At 47.7% G+C, this 26858-nt stretch overlaps 1 protein-coding gene across 5 annotated transcripts in view; it reads right to left on the minus strand.

The window, feature by feature from the left end:
- Positions 1-1489: 1489 nt before the first annotated feature.
- The window catches only part of nhsl1a (NHS-like 1a), a 72946-nt gene continuing 47577 nt past the window's right edge, over positions 1490-26858 (minus strand). For 3 of the 5 annotated variants that reach the window (XM_042072717.1, XM_042072721.1, XM_042072718.1), the window contains exons 2-8: positions 20754-20906; positions 14774-14901; positions 12518-12713; positions 11508-11639; positions 6747-10340; positions 5203-5329; positions 1490-3358 (exon numbers count right to left, since the gene is read on the minus strand). In XM_042072717.1, coding sequence (XP_041928651.1) covers positions 2563-3358; positions 5203-5329; positions 6747-10340; positions 11508-11639; positions 12518-12713; positions 14774-14901; positions 20754-20906 — 5126 coding nt within the window. In that variant the 3' untranslated portion in view covers positions 1490-2562. Of the gene's footprint in view, positions 3359-5202; positions 5330-6746; positions 10341-11507; positions 11640-12517; positions 12714-14773; positions 14902-20753; positions 20907-23936; positions 24191-26858 lie in introns of those variants that run through there. The other 2 variants (XM_042072720.1, XM_042072719.1) reach the window with 2 other exon arrangements.

The raw sequence follows: 26858 nt of genomic DNA on the forward strand, positions 1-26858 counted from the left end.
GGTCGATCCCTAAAAGGGAGTATATAGAATGTTAAGACAGCACAAGGAATAGATGTTTATTTTATTTTTCCCTCATAGTCACCACAAATGTGAGAGTATCAGTATAAGTGTATGTGTTGCTCTGCTGCTTGAGCTGTCTTGACTGGTTTGGGTATGTATCCCTTTTCAGACAGTTTCCTGTAAAATATTGAAGTGTTGGTTTCACCACGGGTCAGGAAGTGCTTCTCAGGTCCTTCTCGGTCTAGTAGTGTGTACAGCCATGCATCACTTACTCCCAACCCCAGCGACTGGAAATGCAGGAAATTCCTACTTATCGTCTGAGGAGCGTGGCCAGCAATCAACGCTCATGTGAGCTCCTCCTTCCTCAGTCCCACCACCTCAAGATAAACACCACAGACCACACAGGGGAGAACTCAGTCCTTACATGTGTAGTGTTATCTTTAAAAAAAAAAAAAAAAAACAGAACCCTATCTGGGGTGCATGTACTATATTATGAAAGAGATGTTTTTAGGCAACTGTGTATTTCGAGAGGTCTACGAAAAGACATCTATGTTGTACTCAAATACACTCAAATCACACCATTTTTTTAGGAATGCAAAAGCATACAAGAGTGGACAGATACAAATAATCAAATCTCTGCACCTTCAGCTAAAGGTGGAAGGTCACCATTACTGATGTGTTTTGGAGACATCATTGTGGTTGTCTAAAAGTCTAAAAGTAGCAACATGACTAGCAAACAATGAACACACTTGATTAGCAGATACCGACAATTGCTGTATATAAAAGCTAGCATTCTTATTACCTCATGTATTTCAGTGATATTTAATGATGTCCTATACAGTATATACTTTTCAAAATTATGTTGCTGTGTTTTTCGTGTCATAAAACTACACAGTGAGAAGCCTGAGCAGCTATAGAGACAATCTATCTATATATAAATCTGTCTCTATTTTTTAGTCAAAAACAGGATATGATTCAATCATTGTGCCATGCGGTTGGGATGGGGGGGGGGGGGGGTACGGTACGGTATGTTTGATGTTCACACTGTAAGCGAGGCAGCAGAGGACACACGACACATCAATACCACCATGTTGTTTATTACAGATAAACTTCAGATCAGCATACAGCCTTCACCTCTCGGTCTCACTACCTTCTATCTCTGCACCCAGACCGCCTTACCTAGGTACTCTCTATAGAACTGGGATTGTCTGGGATCTCAGTGTGCTAAACACTAGAAAGTAATCCCCATGTTAAAAATAAAAATTATAAAAAATGTACAAAGTTGGAATTTTTTTCTTCTTCTCCAAGGCCCATTACAAAGGACGTGGGTGTTGCTTGACATTGATATTGACATTGTCTTACTCATTTACAAAACCACCTGTAATAAAATTGGATGTCAGGTGTGTGTGTGTGTGTGTGTGTGTGTGTGTGTGTAGGGGCTTGAATCTCATTAAAGCGTTGATTGTTTTTACAAGGTATGGCCCAGTAATTTCATTTTTAAAAATGCTTATCTTTATTCATGGTTATGTCCATAGCAACCACATGCTATCATAAATCAAAGCACTGACTTTGGGCAATGATAGAAAAGAAGTCTAAGACAGTATAATAGGGCTTAATATTATTGGTAATATATACAGCATAAGTTTTAACTGCATGTCATTTTGTTTTTTTACTTTCAGACATGGCTACTAAATACCTTTAATAAAACTCAATGGTATTCAGAAGCTCAATTGCTTAACTGGATCCCCACTCGAATCAAGGACTGCTGAACACAACGCCACACATCAGAAAAGAAACAGTAATATAGTGCAAATCTACAATCTGAAACGAAAGCTCTACAAGCTTCTCCACCAACCCCCTTTTAAGTCCTTTCTTGTTTCTGTCATTCACATTCTTTTTTCCAGCAAATGAACGTTCACCTCCCACCTATCACCATCTTCTCACAGCATAGAGTATTCCACTCTTGACACCTACTCTGAGTTCAACTCGTTAGCACATGATTGTGACATTTGGATTACTGTGAAGAATGCCACCACCCACTCACTTTTAGCTAGCCAAGAGCTAACTCCAGTCAAACTGTATATGCATATAATATATCCCTGCTACAACATTCCAATCCAAACCACTCAACTCCCTCATTCCCTGGTCTCACTCGTATAACCTCTTCAATAGTCCAACTCATCACAGCCAAAAGGAAGCCTAAAAAGTACCAAAACACCCTAACCTGCAAAACAAGCATAAACGTATGAGAGACATTACACATGGAAAAAAGTCAGACAGTGTTAATGTCACAGGGGGGAATGGTTATAACTTCCTTTGAGGTGAGGCAATTATTGGAGATGAAAATGGAAGGAAAAGAAAAGTTGAACAAATAGGGTTGACAGTAAAGAGTTGGCGTGAGTATGTTCAAGTGTGGGCTAGCACACGCCATTTCTCAAAGGGACAAAAATAAAAATGAGGTGATTTTAGAGGTCCAGAGTGAAGTCGTGGTTAAATCCTAAAGAGTCTTTAAAAGCACCCTTGCTGTGAGCGCAGTGCAGTCCAGGGAGGCTTGTTCCGTCCCTAAGCGCTGCCCCCCTTGCAGAGTGTGGGGCTGGGGCTCATGGCCAGGCTGAAGGGGCTCCGGTGCTGCCCGATTGTCCTGGCGCTGGACTCCCACTGGTCCTCGTAGCCGTCGCTCATCTCGCCCTCCCGCTCGCAGATGGCCGTCATGGGGCTGCTGGGGATGCGGCTGCGGGCGTTGTAGCGGCTGCTGGCGGCCGATGGGGGCGTGCGGGAGCGAGCGTACTTGCCGGGCGGCATGGCGGCAGCGGCGGAGGTGGGGGACAACGAGAAGGAGGAGGAGCAGAGGCCGGGGGAGAGGCGAGGGACGAGACCCTCACTCCGAGCCCACTCATCCGCCACGGCGCGGCGACTACGTCCGGGGGACAGGCAGGACGAGTCGACGCCGTTCTCTACCGGATCGGGCGGTGCCACGTGGGAGGGCGAGGGCAAGGAGGAGGACGAGGGCCACTGAGAGGACACCGACGGGGACGTGGAGGAAGAGGAAGTGGCGTCCGTCTGCTGCGGCCTCTGCTTGCGCGGGTCGGTGCACTTGAGCATCTCGGCGGCGGACATGCGGAAGCTGCCCTCCGTGCGACTGCCCTTCTTGAGCAGCAGGGCCTTGAAGCTGTCGCTGCTGGTGCTGGAGCGACGCAGGCTGCGCTGGATGGAGCCTGGCTGGCGCGGGAGGGAGAGGGACGGGTGGGGGTGGGGGGGCGTCCCGACGGGAGACACACCCGTCGGGGTCACCGGAGGGGACGGGGAGGAGAGGAGCAGCTCCTCACAGTCGCCACGACCCAGAACTTTCCTCTTTGACCTGGTGAGTGGAGAAGAGCAGAGGGGGGTGGTGAGACACTGCAGCTACGTCACCTCCATCCTCATTTGTTTCATAGCCGTAGAAAAAGCTTCTATGTGCTCTTTCCCCAAACACAGAAACATCTTTAGTGGCTATAAAGGGCTTTCCTCACAGCTCTCTACTGTCATAAACCTGACATACACACAGTCCTACTCAAGAGGTCACTAGGCGCTTGTAATTAAGCGAGAAGTGAAATTAAGTGAATAATAATGAGGTCAATGACATGACTGCTGGACATAAAAAACAACACACCAGAGAACAAGTGGACACCAGAGAGCAATAATAATGAACCTCAACTGAGAGAGGTTCTTTGATTCTCCACATAGTAGATGGGTTGGTTACTTCTTTGAATGAAAAGGCATTAATTCATGCTTTAAATACACATGTATGCTTTAAATGGTTTAGAACAGATGTATTTTGGATTGTCATATGTAGTGATATTCATCCACACTCTTAGGAACACTTCAAAGTTCCTTAGGCTACTTAGCTCTTTCCCTGAACACAGAGATTTGACGTACTGTTTATCGTCTAGGAAAAACACATAAATCATGTTTATCTGAAGTGAACTACCTCCAGCTGGCTAGAGTTCATCAGACAGGTTAAGAGTTCAGCCTAAATCCAAAACAGAGACTCAGAGGTGAGACTGCCATGCAGGTATTAACTTGCATGGTGACGCTTTGATTCAAATATTTATGCTGCTCCTACGTTGGAGAGAGAACTACTAAAAGCTGCGGTCCAGGTACGCCACTTATTCCATTTCAGTCATGATAGAAATAGCAAGCGTTAGCCGGCAGGCACTAAAGCATGTAAATTTCTATGCGGGATATTAAACTTTGATTAATGCATATTGACTGTGTCAAAAAGTGCTAAGAATAAAACTGCGCAGTGTAAACCCTCCAGGGTACAGAGCTGTATCTCTGTGCCGTTACACAAGCCTGTGAAGTACAACTCCAAATTTCTCACGTTTCATCCACACCATCAATCTGGAACACATCTACGATCTATAGTCACACCAACAGCACAAACACAGCTATCCAGTACTACAGGATAGTACAGGGGACTTGGGGGGAGTTTTGTGTCCGGGGTGCTAATAGCCACTAGTCTCTGCAGTCTCCTTTACACTAGTAAAGGGACACAATCACCAGCCAATTACCCGGTTATTAGCCAGCTCATTCCATGCCTGTATGCGGGCGTTCACGGTCTGACGTCTGGCACTGCTCCAGCGGGACAAGAACGTTACAGAGAATGGACAGAAGAGTACATGAGCAGACATGGACAGGACTGGACAGGATATGTCAACGCAGAAATATGAACACCTCTAATGATGAAACCATGTCACAGACTATGAAAACGCACAGCAGGAATGTGGGATTTGAATGTAACAGTACCAGTTTTCAAACATGGCAAATACTGTACATGCTGTCACAACTCAGTGGGGACATGTTTGAAGTGAAATGTGCATATCGACCTCGCCAAGGAAAGTATCTTTCCAGTTTAATTTACATAAAGCAATTAACTTCACCAGGGCATCCACAGCAAGGTAATAAATTGTTCATTATCTAAATAATAAACATGCATAAGTCAATTAGTTTTCTCCATAGTAGTTAAAATACCCTGAGGTATTAGACATCTAGATGTGAGCAAGACAGCTTCAAAAACAGTTAGAAACTGACCTATTCTATCATGATAAATAAAAAAAAACATCACACTCAAATCTGGAATGGCAACACAAAATCTGATCTTGAGACTGCAGAGGAAAGATCCAACATGAGTGTGTAAGGTTAACCATAAAAACAGTGTTGTACCTGTGAATGACGGCGAAGAGATCCTCTGTGGTGCGGGGGCGTGTCGGGGTCACCATGTCTCCGTGCGCCTCACCGTTGGTGCTGGCGTCCGGTGCGGGGCTGCTGTGGTGTGAGTCCGCCACAACGCCTACGACAGCCGGGGGACAGAGAGACGCATGTCAGCTGCAGTTCGCCACCAGCGCGCGCGCACACACACACACACAGAAGCCTGCAGAAGGCTCCCCAACTCTTCCATGCTTTAAATTATTTATTCATTCGGCTTTTGCGATTACGCATGTGTCTTGCTCAACCCCCCCCCCTCACTCCCTCCCTATATTTCTCACTCACTCCCTCTTTTTATTCCTCTCTTGATCCCTCCTTCTCTTTCTCTTTATTTCTCTCTCCCTTCCTCTCTTTCTCTCAGCATCTGTACTTAGGAAGTCCCAGAGGCTACTGGGGCATATTCCATCTCTCGCTTCCTCCTCTCTCTACGTTCCTCTCTCACTCCTTAAATTCATACAGTCAAGTGAACACTGAACACTGACCAATCAGCACGCAAACTAACAACAGCTAGAATAAGAGACAGAGAAAGAGAGAGAGAGAGAGAGAGAGAGAGAGAGAGAGAGAGATGAAGAGAGAGACCCTCATATAGCTATGCTGGAGGAAGATGGCTTGCTTGCCTGTACTGAGCTGTGGGGGAGGATGTTGCTGTATCTTAGTGGCTACAGTAAAGTACAATAAGCTGTGTATCATCACTGACCATAAGGAGGACGGGGAGGAGGGGAGGGGTCACAGCAGCCCACAGAGAGAGCTTCAGCTCGCAGCTCGCTATTTATGACCCTCTGTCTGACCACCCACCCACTTACTGTGGCAACAAGAGCTACAGTTGCTTTGTACATAACGACTGGGGGACCTCCAATGTCATTTACATTCTAACGAGGACGCATCTGATAAAAGTCTGCATTGTGCTTTATTGTGTGATTATTATTATTATTGTATGAAATAGTTCTGTATTTGCTACATTCCTCTAGTTTTAGTGTTGATATGGTAACTAGGGTGAAAACCAGAGTCAGACTAAAAATCAGTGGGGAAAGGATCAAATATAGTCTTATATATATAGACAAATGAAAGATTTATAATAACTCTTCATAACTCTAAAATTTATAATAACTTTATAACTCTAAAATGAATGTATTTTGCACCTAAACATCCTTTCCAAATATGAAAGTTCAATATGTGTTCATAATCACTTTTTGTGTATTTTCATATTCAGGGATTTGTTTAATTTGATAGACTTGCTTTTCATAAGAGGAGTCTGCACACCTTGATGAACTGTACTGCAGGGGCAGCTATTTCACCAAAATAACTCAGGAGAAGAGGGAAGACAAGCGCAATCCTGCTTCCTCCACAGTGTGTCACATTTATTGCACTGACATTTCAAAGTGATGGTAAAAGTCTGACTGACGTCAGAAACGTCAGTTCACTAAATGTGATGCTCCATTAAGGAGTGTTGCACTTTTCTTTCCCCTTCTCCTGAAAACAACACACCCAGGAGTTTAACTCACTCTGTTCCTCCTCCCTGAAGCTAGACGATCCCGAGCTTGCGGCCTGGTCATCCTCGTCCGACGTGCTCCTCTCGTCGCTCAGGCCGAGGTCCTGCTCCTGGATGATCAGGTCCTGGATGTGCATCCCTGGGGGCAGGCCCTCGGAGGACAGCTCGCTGCTCAGCGAGTCCCTCCTCTGCGTGAGCAGCATGGGGGTGGAGCTCCCCGAGTCGGTGTCCTCTCCATCCTCCTGGTGCAGGGTGAAGCACTGGCCGCCAGTGACCTCGAACAGAGGGGGGACGTCTGGGCTGGAGGCGACGGGGCTGTCAGTGTTCGGCACCTGGACACACTCCACCTCCAAGCATGACAGAGAGGGGAGTGGAGGGACGATCAATGAGAGCTTGGGCTTGTTGGGAGAAACGGGGGGCTTTTGCTTTCGAGGGGTGACAGGGGAGGCCATTAATGGACTCTGACTCTCCAGTGACATCGGTTTGTCATCTGGCTGCACTGATGGCTCTCCAGTAGGCTCATCGTGAGTTTCTGAAATGTGATCGTTGGATTGTCCATTGCAAATTGTGCCCTTTTCCATTGCCTCAGGGCCACTGAGACTCTCTGGAATCACCACAGGGTTCTCTCTGTCTGGAATCATCAGAGGGTTCTCTCTGTCTGGTATCACCAAAGGGTTCTCTCTGTCTGGAATCACCACAGGGTTCTCTCTGTCTGGAATCACCACAGGGTTCTCTCTGTCTGGAATCACCACAAGGTTCTCTCTGTCTGGAATCATCAGAGGGTTCTCTTTGTCTGGAATCATCAGAGGGTTCTCTCTGTCTGGTATCACCAAAGGGTTCTCTCTGTGTGGTATCACCAGAGTGTTCTCTCTGTCTGGAATCAGCAGGCGTTCCCTCAGTGGGGAAGGAGGAAATTCCATTCCATTCTCAATTGGACTCGAGCATGTGGTCAGCGATAGGTGAACAGGGATGATCGACTTTTTCAGTTCCTCCGACTCCAGAATCTTTTCATCATGATCCAGTTCCTGCACTTGTTCCTCTGCGCTAGGCGAAGCTGTCGGTTCTTCGTCTTGGCCTTCCTGCACCTTGAGGTTCTTGATGGACCGCAGCTGGACCATCTGCAAAGCCTCCGCCGTAATCAGCGGCCTCGGCCACATCGCAGTCTCCTCATGGTGCCCTGGGCTTGGCGGTGTGGTCACCTTCTCCATGTCCACTGCCTGCTGCACAGATCTGGGGGGGAGTTTGAAAACGGGGGCAGACGGAGGTCTCATGCCCAACAAAGGTGGCAGAGGAGGGGGCGTCGGCAGGCCAGATGGCGAGGAGGGGCTGGGAGGGAGAGGAGGAGGTGGAGGGGGAGGTGGGAGTAGGGAGGTGTTGCTGCACTGCAACAGAGACTCCAGGGTGACCTCTACTGGCGGTGGGGGGGAAGGAAAGCCAGGCGATGAGTGTAAAGTCTCCATACTGATCTCTGCTACTGTTGGAGTAGCTGGTGGAGACGTCTGGTCGTTGTCGATGACCGATGCCTGAGGGGTGAGAGGAGGTGACAGAGTTGTGTCACATTTTGGGCTTTCCATGGTTGGAGGGGGAGAGTCAGAGGTGGCTGATGGCGAGGCAGGTGGAGTGGGACCAGGTAGAGGTGGAGGAGGGGGAGGCATGGGGAGCTTGCCCGTATCAGAGGTGGTGGAGGACAGAGAAGTGGACGAAGACGACACAGAGAGAGAGGACAACAGCGAGGATGACCTCTCTGGCACTTTGGGCTTGGGCTTGGGCTTGGGGGGCTTCCCTGGAGACTTGGCCCTCATTCCCGAAGTGGTGGGGGTCCCTGTTGTCGGGGTGTTGGACTGGCTCGAGTAGCCACTAGAGGGCGACGTCAGGCGGTGCATCTTTTCAGGCGAGGTGGTCTTTGATCTCGGCCCGTTGACCGTGTTGACATGAACCAGAGGCAGGCACATCTTGTGACCGTTCTGTGAAGAGCCATTCGTCATACCATCACTGCTCATCATGCCATTGGTTACGGCAGCACTATTGGGCAAGCTTTCGTCGGTCATGCCGTTGCTGGACGATTGAGGGAGCCTATTCTCCGAGCAGAAATCCCATGACTCGGTGTAGTCGGAGCGCTGGCTGCTGTTATCGCTGTGAGGGGGCGGCGTGACCGGACACATGGCGGCCGGAGCGGACATTCCGCTGCTCGCCGCGCTGACGTTGCTGTGGGTCCTGGGCCGCAGCACCCAGGGGTCCTCGAAATGGCCGCCGCCGCTCAAGGGACTCTCGCCGGCCAGTGACACGCTCTGGCTCCGACCCTGCAGCGACTGCTGCAGACTGGAGATCAGCTTCTCGTTCAGCACCGACTCGCTGAGGTGCGGCGCACGCGCTTTGCGGCGCAGGGAGTCAGTGCGGGCAGGCGGCCGCGGCGGCTTCTTGGCCTTGCGCAACGAGATGCTTCGGCTCAGCGACTTGCTGCTCCCGAGACTGATGCGGTCATCCTGGCTGTGGTGCTTGCGGCACTCGTAGATGTCGTGCCTGGCCTGGTCGGCCCGGCTGATGCAGCTGTGGCTGTGCGACTTGAGTCCCGAGTCCAGCCTCATGGACGTGAAGTAGCCCTCGTTGTCCACCGAGTACAGCGAGCTGGTGTCCGTCTTGTTGGGCGAGTGCTCGGAGCTGCCGTACAGGTGGTTGACGGGGGACGAGCAGCTGGAGGTGAGGTCAGGCTTGGGCGGCGTGACGTTATCGTAGCCCCAGGGGTCAGAGGTCAGCGTGCCGCAGCTCTGGGTGCTGCTGTTGGACTCCCGCCGGGTGTAGCTGGGGCTGCTGCAGTTGCGTCCGTCCAGAGTGCTGCACTGCGAGTCCGTCTCGGTGTTGGTGCCGGTGGAGACGGAGGCGGTGGACTGGCACCGGGACGAGCCGGGCGTGCTCGGCGGCCCATCGACGGGAAAGGGCTCCATGGATGGCATGTAGATGCCGCTGTTCTCGTACGCCGACCCTTCAAAGTCTGGCGGGGAAAGCATCAGCCCCTTGGCACTGAGGGACGCGGGCCCGTTGAAAAGGCAAGCGTAGTCGCTGGGGGAGGCGGTGATGTGCTGCTCGCTCTGGTAGCCTTGGAACTTGGGGCTGGGCAAACCGTTGGTCCGCAGAGAGGCGGCCGGATGCAGGCAGTGATCGCTGGCCCGGCCGACCGCCACTTGGTGGGGCAGGGAATGGGACGAGCCATTGGTCATGCAGTAATGGCCGGCGGCGTAGTTGCCAGAATCGGACTGTGCGGCGGTCCTGGTCCCGGGCCGAGGCAGGCTGTGGAAGCCCTGGTCGCTGCTGTTGCTCTGCGTCTGCGTCTGCGGGGTGAAGACGAGCCCGTTGCAGTCGCTCGCCGCCGACAGGCTCCCGGAGGAGGACGTGGAGATGTTGGCCATCTGGGCGGCGATGCCCTGGCCACGCTGTGCGCGGATGCGACGCATCGACGGGGGGACGATCTTCACCTCCTCCGTCTGGCAGCTGGAGTCGCGCGTCAGCGAGCGCCGCAGCGTGGAGTTGATGCTGCTGGTCCGGCCGAGGGACGAGTACTGACCGGGCAGATACATAGAGTGGGCTCTGCCACCATCCTCCCCCTGTGGGGCTGGGGAATTAAGAGGGATATTAAGAGGGATAAAAGCAGCCAAATGAAAGCCAGGCAATAATAAAGCATGTTATAAAAAATCGACAGAAAAATATACAGTACTAATACCACCACTACACTGTTATTTCAATAATTAGGTTAGCCAAGGATTTCAAATGAAAAATACATCTCCTCATAAGGAGTAGAGAAAAGTCTATTCATAAAATGGCTACAGAAAATATAAATAGCAGAAACCTGCCAAACAGTAGATTACTTAAACCCAGCAGCAACCCTTAATATAAATCATGTCACAGAAATCCTGCTCAATCTCTCAATTCTCACACAAACCTGCGGCTAACCCCAATCCACCACCCATTTACCCATCCAGCTTTACCCATTTACTCATTCAGCATGTAGCTGGATCTCAAAAGGGGGTTAAAGGATTACAATGATGGGGGCATAGCAAACTGGGCGTCCATGCTACATCTCTAGCGGGGATGGAGGAGATTAGCACATGAAACATACTAAACGCTCCGGCTAAAGGGGCAGCTAGTGGGAGAGGAGACAAATGGGGTGAAGGCCAATGAATGGAAGGCCAGGTCAAATCTGACCTGCTTGTGTGTACAATATTTAATTCCATCAGATTTAGGTGGGAATCTCACCCTGTAGGTCAGTGTGTTATCATAAATCCAACCGTCTATTCAAACGTTTATATTGCTCTTTTTTTAGATGTTGATTTGAAGTGAAAACGACATGGCCAGTGATGAAAGGGCAGTCTGGTCTCAAATGCAACTGTTCTGTTTCTAAGCAAGCCTTTGTGTCACAGCACATGATTTTATCCAATGGCTTTTACTATTAAATGGATTCCAATAAAGTAATGCTGAAGAGAAATGTGTGCAAATATCTATGAAAATGCATATACATTTCAACGTGTGTGAGTAGTGGCAATAACAATAAGTGCACTTCTTGTAATAGCATGTGAATGGACCCAGACAAACCTGACAGCAAATCTAATTTTGTTCTGCAGGTCCAATCAAATTCAAGTTTGCTAACAGGTTCATCTGGGCCCACCCAGGCTAGTACTGTATCTCTAGTGATAGCATTTTATGGACTTCAGAACCACTCAAGTGCAATGAGCTTGGACAGACTGAGTTGAGACGGACAGCAGCACTGCATGCAGGCTCCTACCTAGTTCCCTCTGGATGTTGTCAGGCACCCCTGTTATAGTCTTTCTCCTCCTGACCTTCTTTGGCCGCCTGATCACAGTGTCAGTGTTTACGAGGGAGCGCCGGAAGCTGGCCTGTCGGTCAAAGGTCTCGCCTGGGGTCAAGGCAGCGGAGAGCAAGCAGACGGACTGTTACTGAGGCAAGCGCACACGGCACACACACGCACACACACTGCACGCACGCACACACACACACACGCACAGGTGCACACACACACGCACGCGCACATGCACACACCCATGCGCGCACACACATGCACACACACACACACACACACACACACACACTCTCTCTGGGGGCATACGGAGTAGTGACTGGTGATGCTGGTTTATATTGAACTATAAACGATCATCCAACACAACATCTGTCACATTTCATAGCAGAGCGAGCCTGGGATGAACTGCTGAATGCAAGCTGCTAAAGTGTGCTGTGTGTGATTGTGGACAACAGGTCCTGTTTCTGCCATTCTGTGTGTGTGTGTGTGTGTGTGTGTGTGTGTGTGTGTGTGTGTGTGTGTGTGTGTGTGTGTGTGTGTGTGTGTGTGATAGAGAGAGAGAGAGAGAGTGAGAGAGAGAGAGAGGGAGAAAGTTAGAGAATGAGAGAGTGTGTGTTTATCTTGGACAAATCTACTGTTGCCAATCACAACACAAGCTAAAACAGGGATTACACTTTAACACATGGCAGGGTATCAACATCACTCACACATAACAGGCTGGATTGAGTGCTCCATTTGCATTATGAATTCATGCTATTCTGTTTCGGATGCACCACTAACACCTACAAAGGGATACAATTACAAAACTATAGGTTCTATGAGATACTGTATAGCTTAGTTACTAGTATTTATATGTCTTCATATAGTATTTAAATATTACACATTTTCCATAGTATTTCTGTAGTTAGCGGTTGGCCCCTGTCAGTGAAGAGGAGGAAGAGGGGGAGCAGTTGGAGGAAGTGGCTGTCCAGTGCTACCTGTGATGTTGATGGGGACGATGTCGGTGAGCACAGACTTGGCTTGCTGTCTCATCTTCTCCTCTGGAGTGGGCAGGGGGAAGGACTGGTTCCAGCTGGAGTAGATGCTGCTGTCATGTCCGTTCATGTCCTCAATGAGCGGCGTGTGCGCCCGGATGTAGACCAGGCTCTCCTCTTCAGGGGAGGAGTCTGAGGACTGGACATGCCAAGTGGGCGCGCACACACACACACACACACACACACACACACACACACACACACACAGCATAGAGTCAGATTGCACAATTTTACCACATTTCTGTAGTTGCTACAACAAATTTATTTTAACTTCATATTTCAGCGTTCTTCTAACTTGGTATGAGTTTCCCTGAGCAATGTTGTTCTGGGAGATGAGCATATCCCTCCACCCACGCACTGTAATAGGAAGCAGTGGCTGAGAGAAAAAAACTTGTATCTTAATATCTACACGTTGCTTCATTCAGTGCCTTTATCTTAATGAAATATTTCTGAGAGTGAATGAGTGGTTAAAAGCCCTGGGGGGCACGCTATGGTTTTGTGTAATCTACTGAATTATTCAGCTGTCTCGTTACAGCCTGAGATCAAACAGAATCCTAAAGTATGTTTTATTAGAGGGAGGACAAATAGAACTCATTTCCATATTACTGTAATGCCTAATCCAAGACAAAATGATGAAAGTAATGTTCTCAGTCCTAATTTGAACAGGCATGAACAACATCTTTTAAAGAGCTTTTGTGTTTGTTTGTTTGTTTAGGAACAGAATAACAGCAACACCACAGGCAACATGACTGTGTTTTGGGGTTCTAGAACAGGTACAATCACTAGTCATATTTCTGAAAACTAGGCAAGGAGGGGGTTCTACAAGGGTCCACATAGAGTAGAGTACAAGGCCACCGTTTTACACAGAGAGACACAGTGCTACACAGAGCCTATCTCCAGCTGACCACTGCACAGTTCTACGTCTCTGGGAAGGAGGGGCTAAAAGTACCTTTCTCCTCCAAGGTCTCAAATGACAGCAGAGAGAGAGGCAAGACTGACTCAAACAGTCTAGCAGCCTGGACTGCTCAACAAAATAGATTGCAGGAAAGGAGGAACAAAACAGCAAAATGAAATCAAAAGAAAATAGAAACTTTTGACAGAATTTGTTGTAACATATTAACATATATGTAATTATAATCCTTTAGATATCATCCAAGTACTATCCATCTTCAAGTGAATTATGTTGCAGTAACAATTACTCATTCTCACCAGAGGAGGGCAGTGTAAGATCACTACGTCTTTTCAATTGAATTAAATAAATAATTTGACAAGCACTGTATGGGAACAGTACAACAGTATTTAAATGTATATACTGGTAAACCTGAATCAATTTATTAGAAAGTAAAATTGTAAATGAAATTGAGAAGATTAAAAACACACACCCATACACCCACTCTCTCTCTCTCTCTCTCTCTCTCTTAGTTCATGAGATGGAATGTTTGTGTTTGTTTGTGTGTGTGTGTGTGTGTGTGTGTCTGTGTGTGTCTGTGTGTGTGTGTGTGTGTGTGTGTGTGTGTGTGTGTGTGTGTGTGTGTGTGTGTGTATGTGTGAGTGTGTGCGTAAGTGTGTGCGTGCCTGTGTGTGTCTGTGCATGTGTAGAGAAGAGTAACGCACATCACACATAATTGAATCTGTGAGTTAAACTCTGCAGACAAATTCTTCAGATCTATTGGGACTTTCCCCGTTGATAATGAATATCAACACGCTGTCCATTAGACCAGTCTCAGGCCAGCTTTCCCACTGAGCATTAGACTTAAGTCGGCCATGTGTTACTTTGACCTACTTTCACCAACAGCCTGACAGGTCTCAAAAATAACAACACTAAATGGAGTTACAACATGGAAAAAAAGATACAAATATTGATTCTAAATAAATAATAATAAAAGAAAACAACAACAATGGGAACACTGCTCCTCTGCTCTGTGCTGTTTTAAGTTAAGAGCTGACTTCCAAAAAATCCCCTGGAGGACATCCAAAAGTGTTTCAACAAAAAAAGGTGCTCTCAAACTGTTTGGTGCATGATAAATGGTGCCCTGTGTGTTGCTGCTCTGGCTACATCTCTAGCTAGTGGGCAACATCAGAGAGGTCCATGCTGGACAGGCAGGGTGGAGATGACCCTAGACCCAGTGTCCCTGCTGTGTGTCCCTGTAGGGAGTATGGGCAGATGGGGACTGTATGACGGTGAGGGTGGTGCGTTACCTTCTTGTCCCGCTGCTCTGTGTCCGGCTGGCTGTGGACGCTGTCGGACAGGCTGCAGGAGGAGAAGGCCGGACCCTGGGAGTAGTACTGCGAGGTGCGGAAGCCATCTTTCCTCAGGTTGTCGCATTCTGTCAGGAGCAAAGGAGAGGAGAGGAGAGGGGGAAATAACAGAGGAGAGGAGAGGAGAGGAGAGAAGGAGAGAGCAGAGAAGAGGAGAAAGCAGGGGAGGAGAGGGAAGGAGAGAAGGGAAGAGAAAAGAGGGGAGATAAGACAAGCAGAGAGGAGAGGAAAGAAGGGAGGATGAGAGAAGGATAGGGGTGAACAGGAGAGGAGAGGAGAGGGGGATGAGAGAAGGATAGGGGTGAACAGGAGAGGAGAGGAGAGGGGGATGAGAGAAGGAGAGGGGTGAACAGGAGAGAACAAGAGAGGGATGAGACACCAGTTAATGGAAACCGCTGTTCCTCTGAGAGAACTAAAGTATCTGCATCAGATTACCACACACAGGATTGGCAGCATAGCTATTGATTTGCATTGTACTGTATTGTGTGCACATCACAGGAAAACTGAGAGTGAGTGAAACGTTTGGATTAAAACCCCATAGGTCTTCTGAGGGATGGGACAAACTGTGGGCCGGCCAGACTGCACGGGTTTACACTGACAAGGAGCATGGATAAAGCCCATCTGCATTGTGCTGGCTAGCTGGCCACTTGACGGGAGATGTGTGTGTGTGTGTGCATGTGTGTGTGTGTGTGTGTGTGTGTGTGTGTGTGAGCATGCAAGCGTGGAGGAGGATATGACACTCCCCCAGTCTGATGACAGATGGCGTGGGGAAGGTCCTGTCACTACCCAGAGGACAGAAAGTGACCAGAGCCCTGGGGTACCCGTCTCAATCTCTCCAAATCCTCAATCCTCACACAGGCCATACTTGTGTGTGACAAAGAGCTTACCGAGAGTCTCTTATTAAAACACTATATGAGAATACCCTGACAACTAAGACACAAAAGACTCATTTAATCAGACCTAATTGAAATGTTCATTTTGTTCAGAGTTAACAGTGTATATTTTCACAAACCATGCTGCAAAAATAGCTCAAATTTATCCAAATAAACTGACGAAACCTTCCGAAACCGTCCTTCATGACCTCTGGGGGACCACTGGGGTGGTCAGACCAAAGAAGCCCTGGACAGAAAACGTAATAAAGAATGAAAGATAAATGACCTGATGAGCACAGGGCACACGTCTTTTTACACACTTAATGAAGATCACTCTAAACTGGGCCAAAAATAATAACCCCAATAAGCCCAGCACAGAGCAAAGGTGTGTGTACTGTAAGCACTAGCCTGAATATATCAGTGAGCTGTGTGTGTGTGTGTGTGTGGACACCTGGCCCTGACACATCTATTCATCTGGCCTGAACAGCTCTATGTGCTGACATGACATACTCTCTAATTATGCCCCACCGTGAGCGAGGGCTTCTTTCTGTCCGTTTCTCTCTCTTCTTTCTGTTCACTCCTCTGTCATCCTTTCTTCTTCCTCCTTTTTCTTGCGCTGTCGCTTTCCTTTCTTTTTCCTCCTGTCTCTCTGCTCTCAGCTTCACTTTCCGACATTTCCCCATAGTCATATTCTTCTGCTATCTGCATCCTTTCATCCCACTGCACTCCTCTCTCTTTGCAGCCCATCCCTCTCTCTCTCTCCTTCCTCTCTCTCCATCTCTCTCTCTCCCACTCTGTTTCTCTCCATCACTCTCCCACCTGACTAGCACAAAGAGGTAATTACCTCATCTGTAGCTTGGTGCAGTGGCTCGCTTTCTCCCTTTCCCTTCACACACACACACACACACACACACACACATACACACACACACACACACACACACACACACACACACACACACACACACACACACACACACACACACACACACATACACACACACACACACACACACACACACACACACACACACACACACACAGTCAGTGAGCACAGTGAGATTTGGCAAAGTCACCGCCCAGCTTTACTGCAGCAGAAAATCATCATGAGGATGTGGGATCGTCACAGGGATTTTGAATCCATTCACAAACAAAACCCAACCTCCCCTCCATCACACAGATAAAGCAAATACAGATATCATACGTTCCAAAAGGTAAGACTATATCAATCAAATACATGTATTCTGTTACTATGGCAGTCACTCCCCTGAAGCGTGGGCTTGTTGAAGGATGATGAACTTTTGCTTGATGCACTTCCATTGTCATATAAAGTATTTTTTTTTTTCAGTGGTAGCATTGAAGAACAGACAATACAGTGGACCAGTGGAAGAGCAAGGAGACAGAGGAATCACAAAGCCAAAAAAGGGTCACAGAAGCTGCGAGGCCGACATTCAAAACTTCACACACACGCAAACTTGTTTGAAAAACACTCGCCGAGAGGGGAACAAAGGCGAGGACGACTCAGAGGACAAAGTGTTACGACAACACACACACACACACACACACACACACACACACACACACACACACACACACACACAAACACACACACAAAACCAATAAGAGATACGTCCCACTCTCACAGAGAAACACTCCTTACGTCCTAACGTGAGAGACTCCTCAGCAGACATGACTGTTCAGATGGTCAGATCACCATAGCAGACACAAACACAACTCCTATACTAAGTAGTTTTGGGTACTTTTAGCGATCTAGAGCTCCCTCTACATAGAACATGTATGTTTTTAAGAATAAAAGTTAAATATCCTTTGCTATATTTAGTGCTGATCTATCTAACAGCCCTGAACTCCAGGCCAATGTTTTGTTGTTGTTGTTTACACTGAGATTACACTGGTACTCTGCATGACCCTGGCTGACCATTATCAGCTCCGATCATTTGCTGTACAGTCTCTGTCTTCACATTGGACTGAGATCAATTTCACACTAAAGCATGACAGCCATTGATTTCTGTCCACACTGTAGTAACACTCAAAAGCCTGTTGAAACTGGCCCTCCAGGAACAGTGCTGTGCTTATAGTGTCCTGGCCGCTGTGTGTATTTATAGGTCATAAAATGATCGCAGCAGGCCACTGGATCTGCTGTAAACACAGTGCGCTAGGTTACTGCTTTCTTCTTGATATTCCCCTAATAAATGTCTTCTAAAGAGAAGAGAGCAATTGAGGTAGTGTTTAATACAAAGTAGCTCTTCAGCAAAGATGAAAACCAAAACAGACACATAAAAACTCCATGGTGCAAAGTTCATAGGTCCTTTTACTTCAGCCCTTTTAACACTCATTGACAGTCTGGCTATCCAGTGGACAGAACTAGTGGCCCACTGCAGTTTCTAAGTGTTACAAACAAAGACTCCTCTCTCTCTCTCTCTCTCTCTCTCTCTCTCTCTCTGTCTCTAATCTCATAACAGAAGGGATTTAAATAGTGGTTGTCACATGACATGTGGCACCTGCTGAACTCCTAAGTCAAGCACAAGTCACATGCTGATGCCGATACAGTATGAATTAAAAACACTGATGGACATAGCCAGACAGATGGGAAATAGCCAATAGCCATAGGGCTCTGTAAGCCAATGTAAAGTCAACCTGTTAAATTAATCCTGTTAAAGCTTAAAACACAAGCTTAAAGACGTTTAACGTGTCGTTGGCCAAATGGGGATATTGTTTGAAGGGATACTGTTTTGCCAGGTTGCCAAACGTGAGGGCACTCATGGGGAAAAGTGTTTGGCCATATTCACCTGGACAACTACTGTGCCGAGCGCCAGAAGTCAGCAGCCCAATCTGGGCTAGTTTCTGGTCACCATCTGCTACGTGGGCCGCTGCTATGACAGCACTGTCAAATGGAGGTCGTATGAAACTCACATGAAAACCATTAGCATTCAAGGACGACACAGAGACCGAGAGAGAGAGAGGGAGGGAGAGAGAGAGAGAGAGAGAGGGAGGGAGAGAGAGAGAGAGAGAGAGAGGGAGAGAGAGAAAGAGAGGGAGAGAGAGGGAGGGAGAGAGAGAGAGACAGAGAGGCCCGAGTAATCCTGTAACGGTCACTCAAACGGACACAGGCCTGCTGGATTCACTCTCCTAATTAAGAAATACAATGGGTGCGCAGGGGCACGGAGGGGGTTGCAAAGTGTATCAGGTCTCTGGGGAAAAGGTGAGAGTGGAATCAGATACCCACTGGCTTAGCAGCCCCCCAGCCCGCACACTTTATCTATGCCCCGCTGTGCTTGACCTGTTTGAGGCACAAAGGAGAGCTTTTTACTGTAGGTCCACCCTGTGTGTTTATAACGGATTCATTTTTCTCTTCAAAGAGTTACACAACTTGCACACAGACCCACAGAAGAAAGCAATCTGGTTGCCTCACAATTGATCATCTCATTAAAGATGAACTCAATTCAACATCAAACAAAATATCTGAAGACATTTTAAAACTAAATTCTAGTTCAATGATTTCAGGTAACAGAGGGAGCCGCTAACTGGCATGATAAAGCGGGCAGCCCTTATCTGGTATGAATCTGCCCTTATCTGGCATGAATCAGACACTTATCTTATTGCTTCTTGAGTATTGACAGGATGGTGCAGGTGACCAGGACTAAACCAAACATGTGGTGCTTAACATATTTCATATGAAATGCCATCATCAGCACAGAGTGCTTCACACATCACTTCTAACAGTATCATGTGCATCTGCTGGTCTGGTTAGGGCCGAGAGATGGTGACATGAGGAGCTAGTGTGGGCTTGCTCCTTGTCTGATTTATACAATGCAGCTGGAATGAATGTAATAAATCCACACATATTTAGACAGAAAGACAGGATGACCAGCTGCATGTTAGATGGAACTCTACTCTAAGGTCTCCTTTCTGCTCTGTAGCTTCATCTGTAGGACACTTTGAATCAAAGTGTCAGCTAAATGAATAAATGGAAATATAACATTCATACTGTACATTACATCACACTCTAGTGCAATATACACTGCATGTTAGGGCAGTTCAGTGTGTGTCTTCTATGGCCAGTGCATACCCAGATCTGAGGTGACACTGAAGTATGTCTGGCCCAGCTCTGGCTCTCATCTGGCCCAGAACTCCCAGAACTACGGAACCATTAGGTCCAGAAGTCAGCTAACTTGCTATCTTAACGATGTGCTTCAATGCATCCAATTCTCTTTTAAAGACGTACTGTAACTAATGGCCTTGGCTAAATGGGCACTATGGAGAGTTAGCAGCGCAGAGGACACAGCTGATCTCTGGGCAAAGCCCTGCAGTGAGATGGACTGTGCTCAGGAGTGAACAAAGAATGGGGGTAGAGGAGCGCTTCTTGGACTCAGAGGTGCTCTTTGGATGGGAAACTAAATGCCAAGAATCAAGAAACTCCAAGAGTTTTTTAGAAGGTTAACTTGACCAAGCCATGATAATAAAGGCTTTTTAACTTTTTCAATAGAGAGTGCCTTGGAGTTTCTTGATTCTTGTGCTCAGGAGTGATTGAATCAAACTGCTGGCCTTGGCACTGAGTGCAACCTGAGGAAAATGACTGTATAGTCAACAATTGTAGCTCAGCTCGGCTCCTGGAGCTCGGCTGGTTTAGTGAGATGCTTACGACTCCACGGTCATTGATTCCACAAAGGGAACACTGCTGATGAAAGGAATGAATGACTGAATTGTGATAAAGGTACTGCAGTTTTGGATAACAGCTCTTGTGAAATGCACAGGATTTAGCTGACACTTCTGCCTAAAGAAGACTTACAAAGGCATCCCGCCCTGACCAGAATTCCAATAATGGAAAGCTGGAATCCTGGTAATGCTAACCACAATTAAATGTCTATGTAAATGTGCATGTGTATATTAAAATATTAAAGCCCTCTCGTGGGATGCTTCTCACCGCTGGTCTTGAGGTTGTGTGTGTGTGTGTGTGTGTGTGTGTGTGTGTGTGTGTGTGTGTGTGTGTGTGTGTGTTTGTGTGTATGTGTGTGTGTGTGTGTGTGTACCTCTGAGGGCAGTCTTGAGGTTGACCTTGGCCTGTTTGTGCAGGTCCTCCACGCACGGTGGCCTGGCGCCAGGCAGGAAGACGTTCTCCTGCTGGTGCCACGGGGCCTGGTAGTGCACCGTCCACTTGCTTTCATCGTCCAGGCTAGACACGGCTGTGGACACACACACACACGCACCAGCAAGTTAGGGCAAAGGTCAAGTAATATGGCCTAAAAGGGGTTAAACAGCGTCAGTGGAATGGAACATATATCACCATTGTGATGTCACTTAAGCTGACTAAGCATTTATTAACTTCCTGCTGCTCAGATTTAGTTGCACATATGGACTTGTAGTTTTAGATCAGTGTTTCTAAAAGTGTGGTCCGGGGACCACTGGTGGTCCGCAAACTATCCCAAGTGGTCCGCGAGCAGACGTGGTAAAATATAATATAGATGAGTTGTTTGCAATATTGAACCAACTTGTATGTAAATCCAAACAGTTCTGCAACACTGTCTATGTAGTGTAAATCAAATGAATCCACTGACACAATAAGCAAAGTGCAAAGACAATAAGCAAGGTGGTTCAGTGAGTAGGCCTATTGTGTAGGCTATTATACTGTTGAAGTAGGTCTAATCTTTTTTTTTTTTAGCTAGGTGGTCTGTGCGTTTTGTTTTTATTGGTTAAGTGGTCCTTCGTCTGAAAAAGTTTGAGAAACACTGTTTTAGATCAAGCTCAGAAACTGTGTAGGCACTAGGCACCCATTGTGTTTCTGTGCTTTCTTACTGTCTTTCAGTTTTTTTTTGCAAAACATATTCTCATACTAACATAAATACCATATCTGAGGAAAATCCCGTAATTATCTCACAATTTTAAAGTTCATTTTAAAAATAAGCAACACAAAATAACAACATCCTTTTTGTTCTGGGATCGCTTGACCTTCCAACCTCAGCATCTGAATCTGTTTTTGTACCGCAAACAGCGAAGGCCCTTTTAGGCGATGCCAAACATGTGAGTTAGCCTTGGCTGCGCTCAAAGTCTGGAGGGGTGATTGAAACGCCCCTGGGATGGAGGCATTTGGGTAACAGTGTAAAAAAAGAAAACGCTCGTCTGCACTCTGCCCATGTCTGGGCTCTTAATTTGATTAGAGCGCTGTCAGAAGGCAGCCCTGAATGCCCGCACGCCCGCGCCACTCTCCCGCTGGGAGCTCTGAGCCACGGCTGATCCCGGATGCCAGTCAGTCACCAGCGGGCATCAGGCGACCCGTCAATAACTATTGATCGGGCTTACGCTGATCATTTCCTGATTTCTGCAGTAAATCAGGTCAGCAGAGCATTGCGATGACACGCAGCACGGTGACATGGGAGTTTTAAACAACACTCTTATCACCTCTGGAAACTGGACATGTGAATGGAGGCTACACTCCAGGAATCCTGCTCATGTGATATATATACATACATATACATATACACATACATATACATACATAAACACACACACACACACACACACATGTATATATATATACAGTATATATATTTATATATATATATATATAATAATATAAATAAAAAATAATAAACATTTAAGACATGCATGTGTATTTCAAATCTTAAGCGCTTAATTGAGTTGCACCAATAATCTAAAAGACTTAAATTACAACTATACATATGACTTCAGTGTGGACGTTTTGTGGAAGTTGTATCACTTCAGTAGTGTCCATGCCACTGTGTCCTTCCCCCTCTGCTGTCCCCATGCCGGGCTCATCCCGCGCGGCTGCGTATGCGGCGGGTGCCTATAGAATGGCAGGAGTGTCACAAAGGAAAGGGCACACTGCAGCAGTCTGAGCGGGAGAGCGGCATCATTAAGCGTGCTTCTGCGGTCAGCCCTAAAATTAGCCTACGTAGGCTAGCAGGTAGGATTAGCGCGAATAATGATGGCGTGGGAAGCCCAACGGGAGCAGGTCGTAAACCTGTCATCCAGGCGCCAGCACCTGGCAACCCTCCCACCCCCCACCACACCACCCACCCCTGAGCTTTCTCTTTCAGGGGACCTCACCTCCACCACTGACCCAAAACAACAGCCCTGTACTCCAGCAGACCACGGGCTGGTGCAGGCTCTCATCCTGTACAGACCCAGCCAACGTGCGCTGGATTTGGGGGACCGACCCATTTCAATAGTTCTCAGGCTCCTGGGAGTAAGACTCTGTGATTGCACTGCGCCAAAATAAACCCCATCCATCCCTCATGGAAAAGTGTGTAATCTGCTTCTCAGGGACAGCTCAAGGTGACCTGGAAAAGCGGGTTGGCATAGGGAAGTTGGCATGACAATGGGATAATTATGGGATGGGATGGGAGGAAGATGCTCTGATTCACGATAAGATTGATGTCTGATCCCGCTGGGCAAATCAGCATGAAATCAGCTGATGGCTGGAAAATCCTCATGCCTACTGATAAATGGAAGTTAGCGTAATCTAAAAATCAGAGATTTTACAAAACACACCAGCTGAAAGGAAAGCAATGATCAAACCTTAACAGAGCATGTCAATCTGCTGATCAACTCAAATGAAAAGGTCATTCAGCTCCAGGATGCACAGACACAGAGAGCTCTCTCCTCTCTACAATCTAAACCCCCTAGAAACTGATTGAGAAACACATGGATCTGGACCTAAATTGCACAAACCCAAGAACAAAGCAGCGTTCCGGCTCTTGAGAAAAGCCCACACAGCCCCTTTCAGAGCTGAGAGCGGCTGAACCTCCTACCATGAAATCGAACAAGAGAGAGAGGCAGCAGCCGCTTCAGCTAAACGCCCCGTCCAGCAACCCAGAGCTCTCGTAAGCCCCAGCCACTCAAGGATTAACTATCCCGGTAACTTCTCCAGCATACAGATGCCCCACTGGGGGACTGAGAGGTACACAAAGGGCAAAAGAAGAGTATTGATACTGCACACAGAGATGAGCATTGCCACCCAACCTACACGCTGGACATGTGGTCCAGATGCATTGTACAGATACAGTATAACACGTGCAAGTCCCATTGTGAAATTTAGGGACGTTAAATATTTATATGACCTTGAGTGATGAGGGATGGGGTGTGTGCTACGACAACACCAACACACACACACAGACACACACACACACACACACACACACACACACACATGCAGCATCAGATAGATATCAGCCTGAAAGAGACATGCTGCTTACCCTTCCTCTTGAAGTACTTGATGACCGATTTGAGTGTGGTGCCGATGAACACCATTGTTCCAGGTGTGTGTGTGTGTGAGAGAGGATGAAAGAGAGTGAAGTGGGGCAGTCGGCGCCCGACCACAGGGACACGGTGCAGCTGTGGCGGAGCTCAGTCCCGCGTTTGAGAGCGGAGTGGAGCAGCGGAAGAGAGCGAAGGAGGCACGGCACAGACTCTGCCCACCGCACACACACACACACACACACACACACTTACACTCACTCACCAGCTCTCTCAATCACCACACACACACACTCACTCCCTCAGTCCCTCCTTCTCACACACACAGTCCCAGTGAGCTCACAGGCTGGCAGAGAAAGACCACTCCTCCTCTCTCTCTCTCTTTCTCTCTCCATCTCTCTAATGTTACGTCCCTCTGGGTATCCACTACTACAACCGTCTCTGTTCTGTCTCTCTGCCTGTCTGTCCAGGCTGGAAGTGATGTTGCACCCCTCCCCTCTCTCACCCTCACATGCCGCATGTATGAGCCTCTCTCTCTCTCTCTCTCTCTCTCTCTCTCTCTCTCTCTCTCTCTCTCTCTGTCTCACTCTTTTTTTATGTTTCTCTCATTTTCTCTCCCCAGACTTTAGCGCAATATCTGTGAATGCTGTCACCTTCCCTCCTCATTGCCAAGGGCACAGTAGTCCTCATCACTACATCCTCCACAATAGAGAGCACGACCACAGAGGGATCCTTGGAAACAAGCCAGACACACATGCTACAATTCAGACTGTTTATGGGTGTGCGCCACATACTATCCCGCTAGTGCACGACCCTCCTCTCCCTCCCTCTATCCCTTTTGTCTGTGTCTTTGTTTTAATGGTTCACAGAAGGGGTGTGAGAGATGCCTGACATGGCAGGGGAGGCTCACACCTCCACCCAGCAGTCCTGCTGTCAGGAGGCGTTTGCTGCAGTGCTCCTGAGCAGAGCAGGGAGGACCCCTTGGGCTGGTCTGCCTCCTCATCAGGGGGCTACTACTCTCTCCACAGTTAGCCTTTCTTTACCCTCCCTGTGGTATGGCTGTCTATACATTACTGAGTCAAGACTGAACTAAACCATCAGCATTTCTCTGCCTTTGGGTGCGGTGTTGAAACAGCATATACATACGGGATAGTATGTGGTGCGCATTTAAACAAGCATACTGCACATGGTGCTGTGCATATAGGAAAGAAGTACACGAGCCGAAGGCATACACACACAAACACAGATACAACTAAATTAAACAGAACTCTCTCTCTCTCACACACACACACACACACACACACACACACACACACACAGTACTGCAAGTTTTATCGCTAATTTGCAGTCCTGTGTTGTTAACGGTTTGCCCCAGAGCCCAAGGCGGCACGAGGCGCCTTGTTTAAGTCAGGTCAGCACCAACACAGCTCTTAAGAGGCTTGTCCACATCAAGCCTTATTACTGTGATCAAGCCGTACTTCAGAGGTGGTAGAAATCTCATACACACACACATACACACACACACACACACACACACACACACACACACACACACACACACACACACACACACACACACACACACACACACACACAGATACACAAAACACATACACACACATCCCTATCCAATCATGAAAGGAGGTACACAACTCAACAATCTATTAATTATTCAGGGGCACCACAAATATGTCAATATTTCAACAGCAATCAACCTAGAGGCTTTAGTAGCTATGAGATGGAGAACAGTCGATAATGTGAGGCTATGTGAGGGATTATGAAAGAGAGTGAGAAAAAAAGAAGTAAGTAGGCCAGAGATAAAACAAACTCTGTATGTGTCAGAAAGAGATAGAAAAAGATATCCTACAGAGAAAAAAACTGATTGAGAAAAAATGAGAGTAAACTGATTGAGAAAGAATGAGAGTTACAGAGAGAGAGAGAGAGAGAGAGAGATGGGACAGATAGGGAAAGACTGAAATGGTATTTCTTTTTCTGTCTATCAGGTGAAGTTGAGCTGCCTGGATTGCTGGCACAGGTCCCGCCCCCTTTCCCCTTCCTGTTCCCCTCCACAGCAGAGCTCTGGGAGCTGATGAGTGCCAAGGTCATCCCATCTCTATTGATTCCCTCTCTGCATCTACTATTTCCTACTCAGCACAACTTCAATTTCATTTAATAATCCCACTCAGGGCTAGATTGTTGTGCCGGTCCATAGGCTGCCTATTTTCCTCATCACAAATTCCTCATCGCAATTCCCTCTATAATGTACCGTGCACCTTTTTTAGGATATTTGTACCAACAACTTAAATGCACACTTTCAGCTTTCCTGTGACTCCTAAAACGGTGGCTTCTGGAAGCCATTTTGATGCCTCAGCCAGTGTAATGGTGGCAATGGTGGGGTAGGAGAGCTGTAATAGGTCGGTATAGTAGGGTTCTTTCCCCTGACAACCCCGCTGGTCCCCCGTGTTCATGGCTGACTTGTCCCATTGTGCCCCTTGCCTGGCTGCGGTCTCTATGGCGTTAGCCCAGTTGAGACTGGCATCACTCGAATGCCCCAGAGCGAGCTGGACCGGGCCTCTGGAGGAGCACCTCTCTCGTCTCTGGACAACGCACCAAATAATGAGGACGACCCCTGAACCCCCCCCCCCCCCACACACACACACACTGGCCCCCTAAATAAGCCCCCCAGAGAGGCCAAAGCAGCTCCTCTCCTCTCCTCTTCATGGACCATTAAACAGGGTTTGTCTGAGGGCTCTGGCCAACACAGAGAGGGAACAACACAGGCTGGAACTCTCACTTATTTACCATTCAGATGCCAGATTATCTGAGCGATGCTTTCCTAGGCCTATGATTTACGAGGCTTGAAACAACGTGAAGCATACTTGTTGGAACTGGACCCAAATACTTACACATGCCTTTGGATA

Source organism: Alosa sapidissima, chromosome 19 (assembly GCF_018492685.1).
Source record: "Alosa sapidissima isolate fAloSap1 chromosome 19, fAloSap1.pri, whole genome shotgun sequence".
NCBI lineage: Eukaryota > Metazoa > Chordata > Actinopteri > Clupeiformes > Clupeidae > Alosa > Alosa sapidissima.